The sequence below is a fragment of the Mytilus californianus genome, unplaced genomic scaffold (assembly GCF_021869535.1).
Source record: "Mytilus californianus isolate M0D057914Y unplaced genomic scaffold, xbMytCali1.0.p SCAF_7, whole genome shotgun sequence".
NCBI lineage: Eukaryota > Metazoa > Mollusca > Bivalvia > Mytilida > Mytilidae > Mytilus > Mytilus californianus.
The window spans coordinates 70,712,427-70,731,181 of NW_026262723.1; the positions used below are offsets into that span (position 1 = coordinate 70,712,427).

General features: G+C 31.6%; 1 protein-coding gene across 1 annotated transcript; it reads right to left on the minus strand.

The window, feature by feature from the left end:
• Positions 1-1,477: 1,477 nt before the first annotated feature.
• LOC127709515 (rhophilin-1-like) lies at positions 1,478-10,498 on the minus strand. Its single transcript, XM_052215119.1, has 3 exons — positions 10,354-10,498; positions 2,990-3,109; positions 1,478-1,643 (listed from the first exon to the last, which is right to left on the minus strand). Exons 1-3 carry the CDS (start codon positions 10,470-10,472, stop codon positions 1,478-1,480), a joined length of 405 nt encoding a protein of 134 aa, XP_052071079.1. The 5' UTR covers positions 10,473-10,498.
• Between the last annotated feature and the right edge of the window lie 8,257 nt (positions 10,499-18,755).

An 18,755-nucleotide genomic window follows, 5' to 3' on the forward strand; every position in this document is an offset into this window, starting at 1 on the left:
AGCTAATTGTCATCAAGGTTATAACACTCACTAACACAACAGGATCCTTTCTGTAATAAATGCAATCGATCAAGTGGTTTACAAAAAATATTTTTATAAATTTCATATAGACATAGATATAATGGAGAAAATTTTGAGTACCCATTTGGCAGCCATATTGGAATCAAAGTTATGAACACTTAATAATTACCTCAAAAGATGCCACATTGTTACATTTGCATTCAATTAGTCATGATGATCTTTCTACAAACTCTTTTTTTATTAAACACATTTAACTTAGTTTGGTCTCAATTACTTCAGCATTTCAAAAGAAAAAGTGTTCAAGTGTATACTTAGACTGGTATTGTCCTCATGCAATATGCATGTGATAAAAAAGATTTTTTTTTTTAGTAATAAAAACTGTGGTGGACAAAGAATCTGATACTCAGTGGTAGTAAATATCATTGTAAAATATTATTCCTAGACAAAAAATGAAAGTTAAATGATACAATAATCATGATAATCTGGAAGTTTTGTGCTCATTAGGATAGGGACTGACTGAAAAGAACCAAAATGATGACATTTTTTTTTATCTAGGGAATCCTTTTTTAATTTTGTTATTATTTTAACTCAGTTTTAATTCTTGAGATTCCTCATAAGAAACCAGTCTTTGAAGGTGTTATACCACCATTGATTTTCCCCTATTAGTCTTTGTTAAATTTGCACTTTTCAAAAAATCTTTGTTTCAAATAAAGAAATACTTGGCATGAGTAAAGTTTTATCCTGTCCAGTACTATAGAAAAAATTTCACATAACATTTCATTGCATATAAGAAAATAACCATCACTGGAAGTTAACCAATCAAATTTTCCCCCTTTTTTAACCTGTGTACAAGCTTTAGTAACCATGTTACCTCAAGTTTCCAAAATATTCTATAGAAACCCCAAATAAAAAAATAATGGTGCTTTGAAATACCCAAGATATATGTTTATGACCCAGAAATGTTTTACTGTAATGAAATGTAGGATCAATTACCAACAACTGTCAAATTCAAGGGAATATTTTTTTTCGACCTATTTTCGTATGCAACTGGATGTGAGTACTATGATTTGGTTGTATATCACCTTGAAATTACATGTCATTTGACAGCTTTTCAATATCAATTTATAAAAAGAAGCAATCTAAGGTCAAACCTTATAGCTAAATTTTAAGTGCCTGTATATATAGTCCATTACTTATATTTCAATTACTGTGGATTCATTATCATTCCCAGGATACCAATTTTTGTGGATTTCATAGGTAAAAGTGAACAGCAAATTTAAATGTTCAGCGAAATACAAATTTTCTATTACCAATTAGGCTTGTGTGCAGACTTTTGCAAAACCACAAAATCATTTATCTTTGAAAATACAATTTTTCCTCAATCAACAAAAATTGGTACCCACGAAAAAAAATGAATCTACACTAGTCTATAAATAATTTTTGATATTGTACTAGATCAATTATACCTGACATCTATTTTGTTAACATTGACAATACAATCTCCTGCTAACAGCCCCGCCCTATCAGCCGGACCACCTGGTTCTACTGATTCTATAAATACTGGATTATTTCCTGCTAATACAAATCCAAAACTTCCATCTTCTCTATGTACTATTGCTGTTCTGGAAGAGTAAAACAAAATTAGAAAAGAAACAAAAGACATACTAATTTTTTACTTTACAAATATAAGTCATATTTCATCCGTTTAAAAACCGCAAGCACTTATTGATAACAACTAATTAGTTCAAACTAACCATTACCTATTAAAATTATTATATAATCCAAACTTTTCTACTTCAAAATTCATATTGGCAGTTAGTGGTGTGACTAATACGTACTGATTATCAGGTTGTGTGCATATTGATATAGTAAAAAATCAGCTGTGAGGTCACAGTATGAAACTTTTTATCGAGTGAGCACAGCAAATGAGTTCAAAAAGGCTTCATATTGTGTCCATCAGCTGACATTTTACGATATAAATATATATCCAGTGTAATCGATTTATCGGATTGTATATGGTATAAAAAAAGTGTTCTTTGTTTCACCATCAAACCGGAAGATGACTTGATAAGTTTGGGTCAAACTTATCAACGTTGACATCACAAAATCGTGATATGCAATTTTATGATGAGCTGAGCAGAGTGATACAGACAGTGGGAGCACCAATAAAGTACTACAAAAAGATATAAAAGAAATAATGATTGTTTAATGTTTGTTTAAACCAAATTTTTTCTTGACAAATCAGAGGGCACACTAATTTTTTCTTATTCTTGAATCATGTCAATTATTTGCCTTATTGATATTTTTTAATGCAAGTATATTAATAAATCAAGCATTTACTGATAAATATCAAACTCTAATGCTTCAATAAAAATTTCTTCTTTCCTTTCGAAATTTTCCATATAGATGTATAAAGTCAGGAAATTTACATTAGTTATATGTTTTTAATTGTGTTTAAGAAAGCAATCATGGGTCTTTTCTTTTAGTTTAAAGTCCTTCAATTATTAAGGTGTTCAAAAATTGAACACAATTTTACTTTTAAAATCATATTCATATCTTATACATGTATCTAAAATTACAGGATCAGCACACTTGCAGCAACTTTTTTGCAAGTTACATGTTAAAATGTAGGATTAACCCAAACAATAATCAAACCAAATAAAAAAAATAACAAACTGTTATTTGTTGCATTGATTGATTGATTGTTGGTTCCCTAATGTCAATTGTTTGTTGCATGACATCACACAAAAATATATTGAGTCAGTGCTAACATGATCATTTTGTTCTATATTCAAGTTTTTCAAATTTTCTTCAGTTATGTTATGTTTTTACTGTAAGAAGTTGTATACTTGTTTCATTTATCAAAAATATTCACAACTTGTTTTAGACTAGACTAGCTCATCCACCGCTAAAACCCTGTTTTACATTTTGTGGCAATTTTGTGGTAGGCAAGAGAAAAAATACTAACATTTTTACACCATTTCTCAGACCTCCTGGTGATACATCATCTTCATGATTATTATGGAGTACTTCATTCTCCTTGATAAAATCGTCAAATCTGTGTCTTTGTCGAGGTGGGATGAATGGTCTGAAAATTATTAAATATCTATCTTTATACCCTTGCTTAACATCATTGAACAGTTCTTAATTAAGGAAACATTAACTTGAACCGGAGCTTCGCTCATCATCACTGAAGGACAGATATTTGTGAAAGGCTTTTGTATATTAAGACAGTAATGCATCATTTACAATAGAATGAATACACTTCATGGTATCATTTTGGTAATGATCATAAACATTAAATAATAGAACATAAGGTTAAGGCCAAATTACACTTGTTTAAATGTCATGATGACATTACAATATGTTGTTTTGGGGTTTACTGAAGAATTTTTTCTAAAAAATTGCATTAATGCTAAGGGTTGCCAAAACATTATTTTTTATAATTAAAAAACTATGAGTGATTTCATGCTTTCTGATATAGTTTAATACAAAACTTTTTATTAAAACTAGAGGCTCTAAAGAGCCTGTGTGGCTCACCTTGGTCTATGTGCATATTCAACAAATGACACTCTCCAACATGTAGGCAAGAATAGAATTCATATAAAAAATCTCTGTTTTGTTGATCTTGTATTGCTGATCATTTAGTCTGTTTAGTTTCTCTCTATCTTCTTTAGTTTTTGCTCAAAACACAAAAGAGGGTAAAAAAAAAATCCTAAATTTAGGGCAATCACTCCTATAAAGAGTGACAGTCTACTAACTATAAAATTTGACTTGTTAGTAGATCTTGTCTTGCTAGTCAATTTTGCTTATTTAACTTTCTATCTATAGCTATCTATTATAATTTTTATCATATAAGGCACAATGCAAAAAAAATGGTAAAAATCGTCGTTAAAGGGCAATAACTCCAATAAGGAGTCATCGGACGATTTCCACCATATGGTATTAATTGTAGATCTTGCCTTGCTGATCATTTTTGCCTCTTTAAGTTTCTATCTATCTATTATAATATTTTAAGATATAAGGCAAAACGCAAAAATTTGGTAAAAATTTGTCATCAAAGGGCCATAACTCTAATAAGGAATCAACCGACGATTTCAACCATTAGATTTAATTATAGAACATGTCTAGATGATGATTTTTGCATGTTAAAGTTTTTCTCTATCTATTATAGATTTCAAGATAAAAGGCAAAAAACGAAAAAAAGGATTTAAAAAAAATTGTAAAAAAAATGACTTTTAAGGGCAATAACCCCCTAAGAGGTCAATTAACAATTTTGGTGATGTGACTTGTTTGTAGCTCTTACTTTACTGAACATTCTTTCTGTTTACAGTTTATCTTTATCTATTATAATATTCAAGATAACAACCAAAAACTGCAAAATTTCCTTAAAATTACCAATTCAGCGGCAGCAACCCAACAACAGGTTGTCTAATTCGTCTGAAAATTTCAAGCCAGATAGATCTTGACCTGATGAACATTTTTACTCGTGTTAGATTTGCTGTAAATGCTTTTGTTTCAGAGATATAAGCCAAAAACTGCATTTTACCCCTATGTTTTCTTTTTTTAGCCATGGTGGCCATCTTGGTAGGTGGATGCGTTCATGGGATAAATTTTTTAAACTAGATACCCTAAGGATGATTTAGGCCAAGTTTGGTTTAACTTGGCCCAGTAGTTTCAGTCAGGAGAAGATTTTTGTAAATGATTACAAAAATTTATGAAAAATTGTGAAAAATTTACTTAAAAGGGCAATAACTCCTTAAGGGGTCAATTGACCATTTTGGCCATTTGACTTATTTGTAGGTCTTACTTTGCTGAACATTTTTGCTGAGTACAGTTTATCTCTTATCTATTATAATATTCAAGATAACAACCAAAAACTGCAAAATTTCCTTAAAATTACCAATTCGGGGGCAGCAACCCAACAAGGGGTTGACAATTTCAGGGCAGATAGATTTTTACCTGATGAACATTTTTACTCCATGTCAGATTTGCTCTAAATGCTTTAGTTTCAGAGATATAAGCCAAAAACTGCATTTTACCCCCATGATTTATTTTTAGCCATGGTGGCCATCTTGGTTGGTGGGCGTAATTATTGGATACATTTTTTAAACTAGATAACCTAAGGATGATTTAGGCCAAGTTTGGTTTAATTTGGCCCAGTAGTTTCAGAGAAGATTTTTGTAAGAGATTGCAAAAATTAACAAAAAATTCTGAAAAATTTAATTTAAAGGGCAATAACTCCTTAAAGGGTCAATTGACAATTTTGATCATATTGACTTATTTGTAGATCTTACTTTACTGAACATTCTTGCTGTTTACACATTATCTCTATCTATAATAATATTCAAGATAATAACCAAAAAATGCTAAATTTTCTTAAAATTACCAATTCAGGGGCAGCAACCAAACAATGGGTTGTCTGATTTGTATGAAAATTTCAAGCCAGGTAAATCTTGACCTGATAAACAATTTTACCCTGTCAGATTTGCTCTTAATGCTTTAGTTTCAGAGATATAAGCCAAAATCTACATTTTACCCCTATCATCATGCCCCTATGTTCTATTTTTAGCCATGGTGGCCATCTTAGTTGGTGGCCGGAGTCTTCGGATACATCTTTATAAACTAGATACCCTAAGGATGATTTAGGCCAAGTTTGGTTCAATTTGGCCCAGTAGTTTCAGAGGAGAAGATTTTTGTAAAAGTTAACAGACAACAACGGACGACGGACGCCAATTGATGAGAAAAGCTCACTTGACCCTTTTGGTCAGGTGAGCTAAAAAGTGGAGATTTTATTAGAACCTGGAATTTCATTTATCTTTAATGTCCAGTACAAAATCAAGAATAAAAGAGATATACAGTATAACTAAGAATGAATGTCACTTTAGGTTACAAGGAAGTAATTATTTACATAGGCGACAATGGTAGCCTTTTTTTGGTCCTGCGTTTTCCCTATCAAAGATCCATTGAAAAAAATGTCGCAATCTGAATTATCAACACCTTTGGGTGTAATTGAAACTGCAAAACACATATGGTGCCGCAGCTTTTTTGATAGAAAAATGGCATTTTTTAAGGGTACTCAACGGTTCCGGAATTTTGGAAATAGCATAAATGAAGAACACCCCTTGCTAAATTTGGCACAGAAAATGTTTCTCGTCACAGAGAGTTTTTTCTCTAAATTTCTCGCTATTTCTAAACCAATGGCCAACACTCATTTCTCACTATTTCAATTTTGATTTCTAATTACTAGGGCAGCAGAAAATAAATTTACTTCTACCTATTATCTTGGATGTGAAATCTAGGTGGCGCCAATCATCTTTATTTACTTCCTTTTAACCTGGTATGATTTTGTGTGAAATGAATCTTTTATTTCATTGACCTAATGCTACCTTATGTCATAGAATGTTTGCATATGAAATTGAATGAAACGAAAATATGTGTCCATAGAAGACATATATACAAGAGTGCACATGCTGAAATGTCTTGCCTTCTTTACTAACCATTGATTTTATGTTGATAGTCCTAAATACAAAGCTTTACTACAAGTAACACATAAACTTAACAAGATCCAAGAAAATGAGGTCAAGGTCAGATAAACCAAACGAGAAATACATGTAAACCTTACAATCATTCAATAAACCAAACATAGTTGACCTATTCATTGCTATTGCTTATTGTTTCTAAGAAACAGTCTTAAACAAGAAAACTTAACATTGACCAATGAACCATGAAAATGAGGTCAAGGTCAGATGATACCTGCCAGACAGACATATACACCTTACAATCCTTCCATACATCAAATATAGTTGATCTATTGCTTATAGTTGAAGAAAAACAGACCAAAACACAAAAACTTAACACTGAGAAATGAACCGTGAAAATGAGGTCAAGGTCAAATAAAACCTGTGAGACTGACATGTACATCATAAAATATTTCCATACACCATTTATAGTTGACCTATTGCATATAGTATTAGAAAAAAAGACCAAAACTCAAAAACTTAACTTTGACCACTGAACCATGAAAATGAGGTCAAGGTCAGATGACACCTACCAGTTGGACATATACACCTTACAATCATTTCATATACCAAATATAGTAGACCTACTGCATATAGTATCTGAGATATGGACTTGACCACCAAAACTTAACCTTGTTCACTGATCCATGAAATGAGGTCGAGGTCAAGTAAAAACTGTCTGATGGGCATGAGGACCTTGCAAGGTACGCACATACCAAATATAGTTATCCTATTACTTATAATAAGAGAGAATTTAACATTACAAAAAATCTTAACTTTTTTTTCAAGTAGTCACTGAACCATGAAAATGAGGTCAAGGACATTGGACATGTGAATGTCGGAAACTTCGTAACATGAGGCATCCATATACAAAGTATGAAGCATCCAGATCTTCCACCTTCTAAAATATAAAGCTTTTAAGAAGTTAGCTAACGCCGCTGCCGCCGGATCACTATCCCTATGTCGAGCTTTCTGCGACAAAAGTCGCAGGCTCGACAAAAAATCAGGACATGCCCTGCACAGTCACATTTCCTTGCTCAGTATAAACAGCAAAATCTGGATTCTCAACCCTAAAATAAGTATTCTCGATGGTTTATGGACCTTTAAAGCCTAGTTAGACTGACAGTTCTCTCTCAATTATTATGTTACCACTATGAGTAATATGGCAGCCAATAAACCAATAACAGTTGTTAGGATTTATTTTTTTGAATTGCTATGGTCATTTATCGTATTGCATCTGGGCAACCTTTTATTTGTGTGGGACAACATCTTGTTTGTAAAAAAGGATCGGTTTAGTCATTAAAAAAATATATGTCTTAAGTATATAATTCTAGTGAAATATATGTAAATGTAAAAAAATTCCGTAGTTATAAAATATTCGAACTGGAATATTAAAATGTGCCATGAGAACTAGCTTAATAGTATTAATGCTGCATTGACGACAGAATGCATTGCTGTATAATTTACAACATTGATATGTTAGAAATAAATGCTTAGATAAAGAAGACAATTTGAGCTCCTAATGAATGAAAACTCATCTTGTTAATTACTTCATCAAATGTACATTACAAATACATTTCTGACATAACTGTAACAGAGTAACCTTCTGTCATCACAATGTTTCCTAGTGCTAGACATTTACAGACTATAATCTTTAATTACATCATTCAGTTTCTCATAGGGGAGCCCATGTATTTAGTCTTTGAATCTTTGGCAGGTCTGAAACAGTGTTGTTAACTAGGATTATCAGGGTTTTTCAGGCAGGTTATTAGTCTGCAGTTATAGATCGTTATAGAATCTGATGACATGTTAAAAAAATCATTAAAGATAGCAGGCTTATAATTTTGTACGCCAGATGGGTGTTTCATCTACAAAAGACTCATCAGTGATGCTCAAGTAAAAAAAAGTTAAAAGGTCAAATCAAGTACAAAGTTGAAGAGTTAAATGGTAGATTGATTTGATAGAGGGAAACAATTAATGGAATTATGAACTATGTTCATTAGACTGCAGGAATACTGATCCTGTAAATTTTCCAAAATGTTGCATTGAGTAGAACCTCTCACTTGAAAAACAGTTCTATCATTTGTTTTGGAGAACAAAATAAAACCACATTTATAAAATATCACAAAATATAAAAAAACAAGAATGTGTCCATAGTACACGGATGCCCCACTGGCACTATCATTTTCTATGTTCAGTGGACTGTGAAATTGGGGTAAAAACTCTAATTTGGCATTAAAATTAGAAAGATCATATCATAGGGAACATGTGTACTAAGTTTCAAGTTGATTGGACTTCAACTTCATCAAAAACTACCTTGACCAAAAACTTTAACCTGAAGTGGGACATACGGACAGACAAACTGACGTGCAGACTGAAAAACATAATGCCCCTAGGTGGGGCATAAAAAAAAAGAAAAGTTTTTTACTGTTCTGTACAGAGTCTATTTTGAAAGCTTTATTGTTCAGTTTGATTTAACATAGTAGTCATGAGAAATGTATCAAAGTGGCTAGTTTTGTGTAAAATCAGTTTAAACCATCAGTATGGCAAGAATTGGTGTGAAACACACTTCTGAATGGAAGCAGCTAGTTAAACCTGGTTTTATGGTCTGTCAAATCTCTCTTGTATGACAAAGAATAGTGCAATATCAGTATTTGTACTCAATTTGACTTCAAAATACAATTCTTTTCTAAATTCAGTCATTAGACATATGCTAGAAAGACAAATTTCTTGATTCTAACTGATAATATAAGTTCATCCAAAACAAAAAATGGGTGCTATTTTGAATTTATTAGTACTCTAGGTCTTAAATGTTGAAAATTGAAGGTCCATGACTCCCATAATCAAACCTAGTTTTTACTTTTTTGTGGTAAAAATTATTATATTGGTCACGATATATGTAATAAATTGACTATTTCTGGTTAAATCACTGTAATTACCATCCTAACAGCAATAACTGGGGTAAGTTCTAACTTAGTATATGCACGTCTGAATGGAAGCCGTGAGTTAAACTTAGTTTTATGGTCTCAAATCTCCTGAAAACCATTTCTATAAAAAGATTTTATAATAAATTCTTTATTTCAAGATCCATCAAATGCAAAAGTTATAAAATTAATTGAAAGGGATAAATAACCCCCCCCCCCCTCCCCCCCAAAAAAAAATCAAAAGACATCTTAAGGTCAAACAACCTTCTTCAACAACACTTTTCATCACTTTTAGTATCAATTAAAGGATTTTTTACATCATAGGCCCAGTGATTAGGGAGGGGGGGATTTATATGTTACTGTATGTAATTTCCCTTAAAGTGGTATGTAAAACCATTGGTAGTGACCGCTTTGAAATGTTCATATCATCTTATATATACAAATTTAAAGAAATTGGTATCTGTATTTTTAATAAAAATTCAACAAAACACGTTCATCATTGAGTTAAGCTAATCTATAACAAAACATTGAAATATGTCACGAAAAACAATAGTAAAACTACACATATTGTTATAAAAATAAGGAGATGAGGTATGATTGCCAATGAGACAACTATCCACCAAAGTTCAAATAAAGTGGATGTAAGCAATTATAGGCAACCGTACAGCCTTCAACAATGAGAAAAACCCATACTGTATAGTCGGTTAAAAAAGGCCCCAACATGAAAAATATGAAACAATTCAATTGAGAAAACCAAGGGCCTAATTTATAACAAAACAATTTATGAAAAACAAATATGACAGACATTGAAATTGTTGAAGAGCATAAACTTTAAATGTTAATAAACATGGGATAAAAACATATATAATAATTTATCTTTCTCTTACCTTATCTGTTTCATTATTTTCTTTTGTTGAGGAGTTTTGAGGATAGCCTTTAATGCCCGTCCTAACATATCAATGTCTCGGTCCTCGGCATACTGTTTAAGTACACTCACGGTTGCCATTTTCTTCTCGTAATCTGTCCCAAGAATTTCATTCATCTGCGAAAATTGTATACACAAAAAATCAAAATGCTCGCTATATATTGGTAAATATATATCCTTTTGTATAAATGGCAGAAGTGCCATTGCAGGATTCACAAAACAAAAATTAATTACTTTCATCAATTTATGTTAATTTATTACCAAAAAAAAGGCAAAAAATCTGGCAGTTTTTCAAGCTTTCACTGATTTTCAATAAAATTAATTGAAAATAGTGCTACTCTATGTATATTCCATAATTCACTCAAACATGCATAAACAGGTGAAATTAACCACAGTGCATGCTTTCACAATCATATCTAAATCCAATTTCAAAATAGAGAAATTCTACACATTGGAAAACTGTATAATCCCTTTTCCTAGCATCAAACTGCATCCAATTCAATACCTTTCTGAACAAATCCACTTAGATGATTAACTTCTTTTGTGCACTATTTCTGCCTAAGTTCTCCAGAGAAATTAATTACCAAGTGTAAAAAATACAAATATTTGTATTAAAAAGATGAATGATTCTGGAAATTATCTATAATATCTAAATTTTATTTACAACCGATGATCAACAGGTATTTAAACAGGTATTTAAATAATCAAATTTAAATAACCAAATTTAAATTGTTTTGGCACTTTGCATTTTCAATATAACTAAATTAATGTGGCAAATCTATTAAATAAGATAGCAATAAATACCTTTTCTGCATTCAAAAGGTAAATAATCTACCTTAGGAAATTGCTTACTTTGAAAGTAATTAAATAAATAACCAATAATTATACTAAGCACTTTTGGTTTCATTTAATCTATTTATGCAGACATGCAAGCATGCATGTTTGTTGCAAAACATCAAACCTAATATTAAGATTTCAATTAGACAAAGGCGTTTGAAGAAAATTGTGTGGGAGAAGAATTTATTTGTTTTATTAGTAATACTTTGAACTGATTCATGGCAATAAAATTATGTTTTTTTTTCAAAATCATATTTGTACACCAAAACAGTCAACATATGAACAAACCCAAAGCAAATTCCTTCACTCACCCACATCAGAAGTATTTATCTTCTAAAATGGTGTTTATACAAAGTGGTTTATTGTACTTCTCGTAAAAGAAACTTCATAGTGAAGATTAGTTTGACTTCAAATTATCTGAAGCATAAATTAACCGAGGGTCAGTTTTCAGATAACAATCCAAATACAAATGGTCTATCAAAAACACAGCAGTGAATAAAACTAGAGGCTCTAAAGAGCCTGTGTTGCTCACCTAGGTCTATGTGCATATTTAACAAAGGACCACTATAGACAAGAATAGAATTCATGACAAAAATTTCTTTTTTGTTGATCTTATATTGCTGATCATTTTGTCTGTTTAGTTTCTCTCTATCTTTTTTTTAGTTTTTGTTCAAAACACAAAAGAGGGTAAAAAAATTATCTTTTAAGGGCAATCATTCCTATGAAGAGTGGCAGTCTACTAACTATATCGGCAACATTTGACTTGTTTGTAGATCTTGCCTTGCTGATCATTTTTGTTATCTAAAGTTTCTATTTATCTTTTACAATTTTTATCTGTAAGGCAAAACGCAAAAAAAAAATTTAGTAAAAATCCTCATTAAAGGGCAATAACTTCAATAAGGAGTCATCGGACAATCTCCTCCATTTCGACTTAACTGAAGATCTTGTCTTGCTGATTGTTTTTGCTAATTTAAGTTTCTAACTTTCTATTCTAATTTTTTTAAAATATAAGGCTAAAATTGGCAAAAGTCATCAAAGTGCAATAACTCTAATAAGGAGTTGACTGATGGTTTCGACCATTACATTTGTTTGTAGATCTTGTCTTGCTGATCAATTATACAACTTAAAAACGAAAACTTTGGGTAGTTTATATTTTGGCGGATTCTTAAATACCGATTTAATATTTTGGGGGATACAGAAATGGTTGTAATTAAAAAGTTGCAAAAATTGACAAGCAAGTTAAAATGTTATTTTGTCTGCATGACATCTTATTTATTGATTATATATTGATACAGTTAATCAATGGAATACCGGTAGCTTAGATGTACAAATTTCTTGTAAATGATACGGTTGATTAGTAACGAAATTGACCGGACCTTGTACTAATTAGGTTATCAAATAATCAAGACTGACTTGTAACTCTTATATAATTTGACACTAATGAAAAAGGGTAAATATCTGACAGAGTACCTTACACTTATATTATTTGATACTTATAAACTAATTAACACCTGACAGCCATTTTATAGAATATATATAATACTATGATGTTGTTAAAACTAACATAAACCTTTATTGACCCACTGACCAGAAAAAGTACATTGTTTGTTAAACGCTTCAGCTATTAAAAAATATTGAACGCATACATAAATTTTCATGGAATTTATTTTTTGCGATTTTCCTTTATCCGCCAAAATAAGCAAAATAAAGACCCCGCTAAAAATAACCCGCTTTACGGTATCATGATGTCAATTTAACAGTATACCTTGCTATACTTAGTCCATCAGAAGCTGACATATCATGATGTCGATGTAACAGTATACCTACTATTAATAGTCCATCAGAAACTGACATATCATGATGTCTATATAACAGTATACCTACTATCAATAGTCCATCAGAAACTGACATATCATGATGTCTATATAACAGTATACCTTGCTATCATTAGTCCATCAGAAACTGACATATCATGATGTCAATGTAACAGTATACCTACTATCAATAGTCCATCAGAAACTGACATATCATGATGTCTATGTAACAGTATACCTTGCTATCATTAGTCCATCAGAAACTGACATATCATGATGTCAATGTAACAGTATACCTACTATCAATAGTCTATCAGAAACTGACATATCATGATGTCTATATAACAGTATACCTACTATCAATAGTCCATCAGAAACTGACATATCATGATGCCTATGTAACAGTATACCTACTATCAATAGTCTATCAGAAACTGACATCTCATGATGTCTATATAACAGTATACCTACTATCAATAGTCCATCAGAAACTGACATATCATGATGTCTATGTAACAGTATACCTACTATCAATAGTCCATCAGAATCTGACATCTCATGATGTCTATATAACAGTATACCTACTATCATTAGTCCATCAGAAACTGACATATCATGATGTCAATGTAACAGTATACCTACTATCAATAGTCCATCAGAAACTGACATATCATGATGTCTATGTAACAGTATACCTACTATCAATAGTCCATCAGAAACTGACATATCATGATGCCTATGTAACAGTATACCTACTATTAATAGTCCATCAGAAACTGACATATCATGATGTCTATATAACAGTATACCTTGCTATCATTAGTCCATCAGAAACTGACATATCATGATGCCTATATAACAGTATACCTACTATCAATAGTCCATCAGAAACTGACATATCATGACGGGTATGTAACAGTATACCTACTATCAATAGTCCATCAGAAACTGACATATCATGATGCCTATGTAACAGTATACCTACTATTAATAGTCCATCAGAAACTGACATATCATGATGTCTATATAACAGTATACCTTGCTATCATTAGTCCAGCAGAAACTGACATATCATGATGTCTATATAACAGTATACCTACTATCAATAGTCCATCAGAAACTGACATATCATGATGTCTATGTAACAGTATACCTACTATCAATAGTCTATCAGAAACTGACATATCATGATGTCTATGTAACAGTATACCTACTTTCAATAGTTCATCAGAAACTGACATATCATGATGTCAATGTAACAGTATACCTACTATCAATAGTCCATCAGAAACTGACATATCATGATGTCTATGTAACAGTATACCTACTATCAATAGTCCATCAGAAACTGACATATCATGACGGGTATGTAACAGTATACCTACTATCAATAGTCCATCAGAAACTGACATATCATGATGTCAATGTAACAGTATACCTACTATCAATAGTCCATCAGAAACTGACATATCATGATGTCTATATAACAGTATACCTACTATCAATAGTCCATCAGAAACTGACATATCATGATGTCTATGTAACAGTATACCTACTTTCAATAGTTCATCAGAAACTGACATATCATGATGTCAATGTAACAGTATACCTACTATCAATAGTCCATCAGAAACTGACATATCATGATGTCTATGTAACAGTATACCTACTATCAATAGTCCATCAGAAACTGACATATCATGACGGGTATGTAACAGTATACCTACTATCAATAGTCCATCAGAAACTGACATATCATGAGGGTTATGTAACAGTATACCTACTATTAATAGTCCATCAGAAACTGACATATCATGATGTCAATTTAACAGTATACCTACTATCAATAGTCCATCAGAAACTGACATATCATGATGTCAATGTAACAGTATACCTACTATCAATAGTCCATCAGAAACTGACATATCATGATGTCTATATAACAGTATACCTACTATCAATAGTCCATCAGAAACTGACATATCATGATGTCAATGTAACAGTATACCTACTATCAATAGTCCATCAGAAACTGACATATCATGATGTCTATATAACAGTATACCTTGCTATCATTAGTCCATCATAAACTGACATATCATGATGTCTATGTAACAGTATACCTACTATCAATAGTCCATCAGAAGCTGACATATCATGATGTCAATGTAACAGTATACCTACTATCAATAGTCTATCAGAAACTGACATATCATGATGTCTATATAACAGTATACCTTGCTATCATTAGTCCATCAGAAACTGGTATATCATGATGTCTATGTAACAGTATACCTTGCTATCATTAGTCCATCAGAAACTGACATATCATGATGTCTATGTAACAGTATATCTTGCTATCATTAGTCCATCAGAAACTGACATATCATGATGTCAATGTAACAGTATACCTTGCTATCATTAGTCCATCAGAAACTGACATATCATGATGTCTATATAACAGTATACCTACTATCAATAGTCCATCAGAAACTGACATATCATGATGTCTATATAACAGTATACCTACTATCAATAGTCCATCAGAAACTGACATATCATGATGTCTATGTAACAGTATACCTTGCTATCATTAGTCCATCAGAAACTGACATATCATGATGTCTATATAACAGTATACCTTGGTATCATTAGTCCATCAGAAACTGACATATCATGATGCCTATGTAACAGTATACCTACTTTCAATAGTCCATCAGAAACTGACATATCATGATGTCTATATAACAGTATACCTTGCTATCATTAGTCCATCAGAAACTGACATATCATGATGTCTATGTAACAGTATACCTACTTTCAATAGTCCATCAGAAACTGACACATCATGATGTCTATATAACAGTATACCTACTATCAATAGTCCATCAGAAACTGACATATCATGATGTCTATATAACAGTATACCTACTATCAATAGTCCATCAGAAACTGACATATCATGATGTCTATGTAACAGTACACCTACTATCAATAGTCCATCAGAAACTGACATATCATGATGTCTATGTAACAGTATACCTACTATTAATAGTCCATCAGAAGCTGACATATCATGATGTCTATGTAACAGTATACCTACTATCATTAGTCCATCAGAAACTGACATATCATGATGTCTATGTAACAGTATACCTACTATCATTAGTCCATCAGAAACTGACATATCATGATGTCTATATAACAGTATACCTTGCTATCATTAGTCCATCAGAAACTGACATATCATGATGTCTATATAACAGTATACTTACTTTCAATAGTCCATCAGAAACTGACATATCATGATGTCTATATAACAGTATACTTACTTTCAATAGTCCATCAGAAACTGACATATCATGATGTCTATGTAACAGTATACTTACTTTCAATAGTCCATCAGAAACTGACATATCATGATGTCTATATAACAGTATACTTACTTTCAATAGTCCATCAGAAACTGACATATCATGATGTCTATGTAACAGTATACTTACTTTCAATAGTCCATCAGAAACTGACACATCATGATGTCTATGTAACAGTATACTTACTTTCAATAGTCCATCAGAAACTGACATATCATGATGTCTATATAACAGTATACTTACTTTCAATAGTCCATCAGAAACTGACATATCATGATGCCTATGTAACAGTATACCTACTATCAATAGTCCATCAGAAACTGACATATCATGATGTCTATGTAACAGTACACCTACTATCAATAGTCCATCAGAAACTGACATATCATGATGTCTATGTAACAGTATACCTACTATCAATAGTCCATCAGAAGCTGACATATCATGATGTCTATATAACAGTATACCTACTATCAATAGTCCATCAGAAACTGACATATCATGATGTCTATATAACAGTATACCTTGCTATCATTAGTCCATCATAAACTGACATATCATGATGTCTATGTAACAGTATACCTTCTTTCAATAGTCCATCAGAAACTGACATATCATGATGTCAATTCAACCGTATACCTACTCTCAATAGTCTATCAGAAACTGACATATCATGATGTCTATATAACTGTATACCTTCTATCAATAGTCCATCAGAAGCTGACATATCATGATGTCAATGTAACAGTATACCTACTATCAATAGTCTATCAGAAACTGACATATCATGATGCCTATGTAACAGTATACCTACTATCAATAGTCTATCAGAAACTGACATATAATGATGTCTATATAACAGTATACCTTGCTATCATTAGTCCATCAGAAGCTGACATATCATGATGTCTATGTAACAGTATACCTACTATCAATAGTCCATCAGAAACTGACATATCATGATGTCTATGTAACAGTATACCTTGCTATCATTAGTCCATCAGAAACTGACATATCATGATGCCTATGTAACAGTATACCTACTATCAATAGTCTATCAGAAACTGACATATCATGATGTCTATGTAACAGTATACCTTGCTATCATTAGTCCATCAGAAACTGACATTTCATGATGTCTATGTAACAGTATACCTACTATCAATAGTCCATCAGAAACTGACATATCATGATGTCTATGTAACAGTATACCTACTTTCAATAGTCCATCAGAAACTGACATATCATGATGTCTATATAACAGTATACCTACTATCAATAGTCCATCAGAAACTGACATATCATGATGCCTATGTAACAGTATACCTACTATCAATAGTAAAAAGACCAAAAAAGTGAAAAAGTATATTTTAACAAAACGCTTTGACTAGCAGGTCGAACAACGGATATACCCTGCTGACTGCCATTGGCGATTGCCAAATAAACAGATCACCAGATGTAACAAAATGGATCTTAACTATTAATTTAATACCAAACAGAAAACAATAAACTTGCGGAAAAGATGGTATACCGAAAACAAAAGGTATAAAAATTAGTACACCATATCCGGATTTCGACAATAAATGTCTCTTCAGTGATGATAGGAATCAAAATGGTATTTGGAAGGCCATATAATTTAACTCAATTTAGAATAGACTTTTGAATTTTGAAGAGTCGAAATAGGATGAACAGATCATATAAACCCGAAGGCAAATATAATACAAGCCCAAACGAAAAAATAAAAACAAGTCTGAATTGAAAACAACATTCAAACCTATGAATGAGTTGGATAAAAATTGCAATTTTTATACATGTGCATGCAAAACAATATATATATATATATATATATATATATATATATACTCACAAAAGGCACATTGGCTGTACGGTGGTACAAACGTAGATAAAGTGGACTTTTTAAAATCTCAATTTTTTTATTGTGTAGACTAGATAGGCAATCCATATTAAGTATTTTTCAGTATATTTATTCTAAGAATTGAATAGAAGATTTTATTTTTTAAATTATTTATTTTTGGGAGAGATAGGTTTCTGAATCCTTATTTGGTATTGTCAAAAAGCCACCTTAACTTTGACCTAAATTTAGAAAGCCACTTTACTAGAATTCATTCTTGAACCTACAAATGGGATATAAGGTGGATTGTTGTCACGTGATCAGAGAGGTACAATAGTAGATAAGGTGTACAGAGATATACAGATTATGTGACGTCATTGAAATATATTGGTAGATAAAGTGGACATCGTGGTTACAACGGGAGTTAAAGTGGCTGATATTCGAAAATATATATACAATCGTGGAAATTCCAATACGTCACAAAGCA

Bases quoted from the DNA above. Each gene is read 5' to 3' on its own strand.
- LOC127709515 (XM_052215119.1), bottom strand. From the start codon at position 10,472: ATGGCAACCGTGAGTGTACTTAAACAGTATGCCGAGGACCGAGACATT. The intron at 3,110-10,353 runs GTAAGAGAAAGA...AATAATTTTCAG, and splicing joins AAAATAATGAAACAGATAAG to ACCATTCATCCCACCTCGAC. The intron at 1,644-2,989 runs GTTAGTATTTTT...TTACTCTTCCAG, and splicing joins CTGAGAAATGGTGTAAAAAT to AACAGCAATAGTACATAGAG.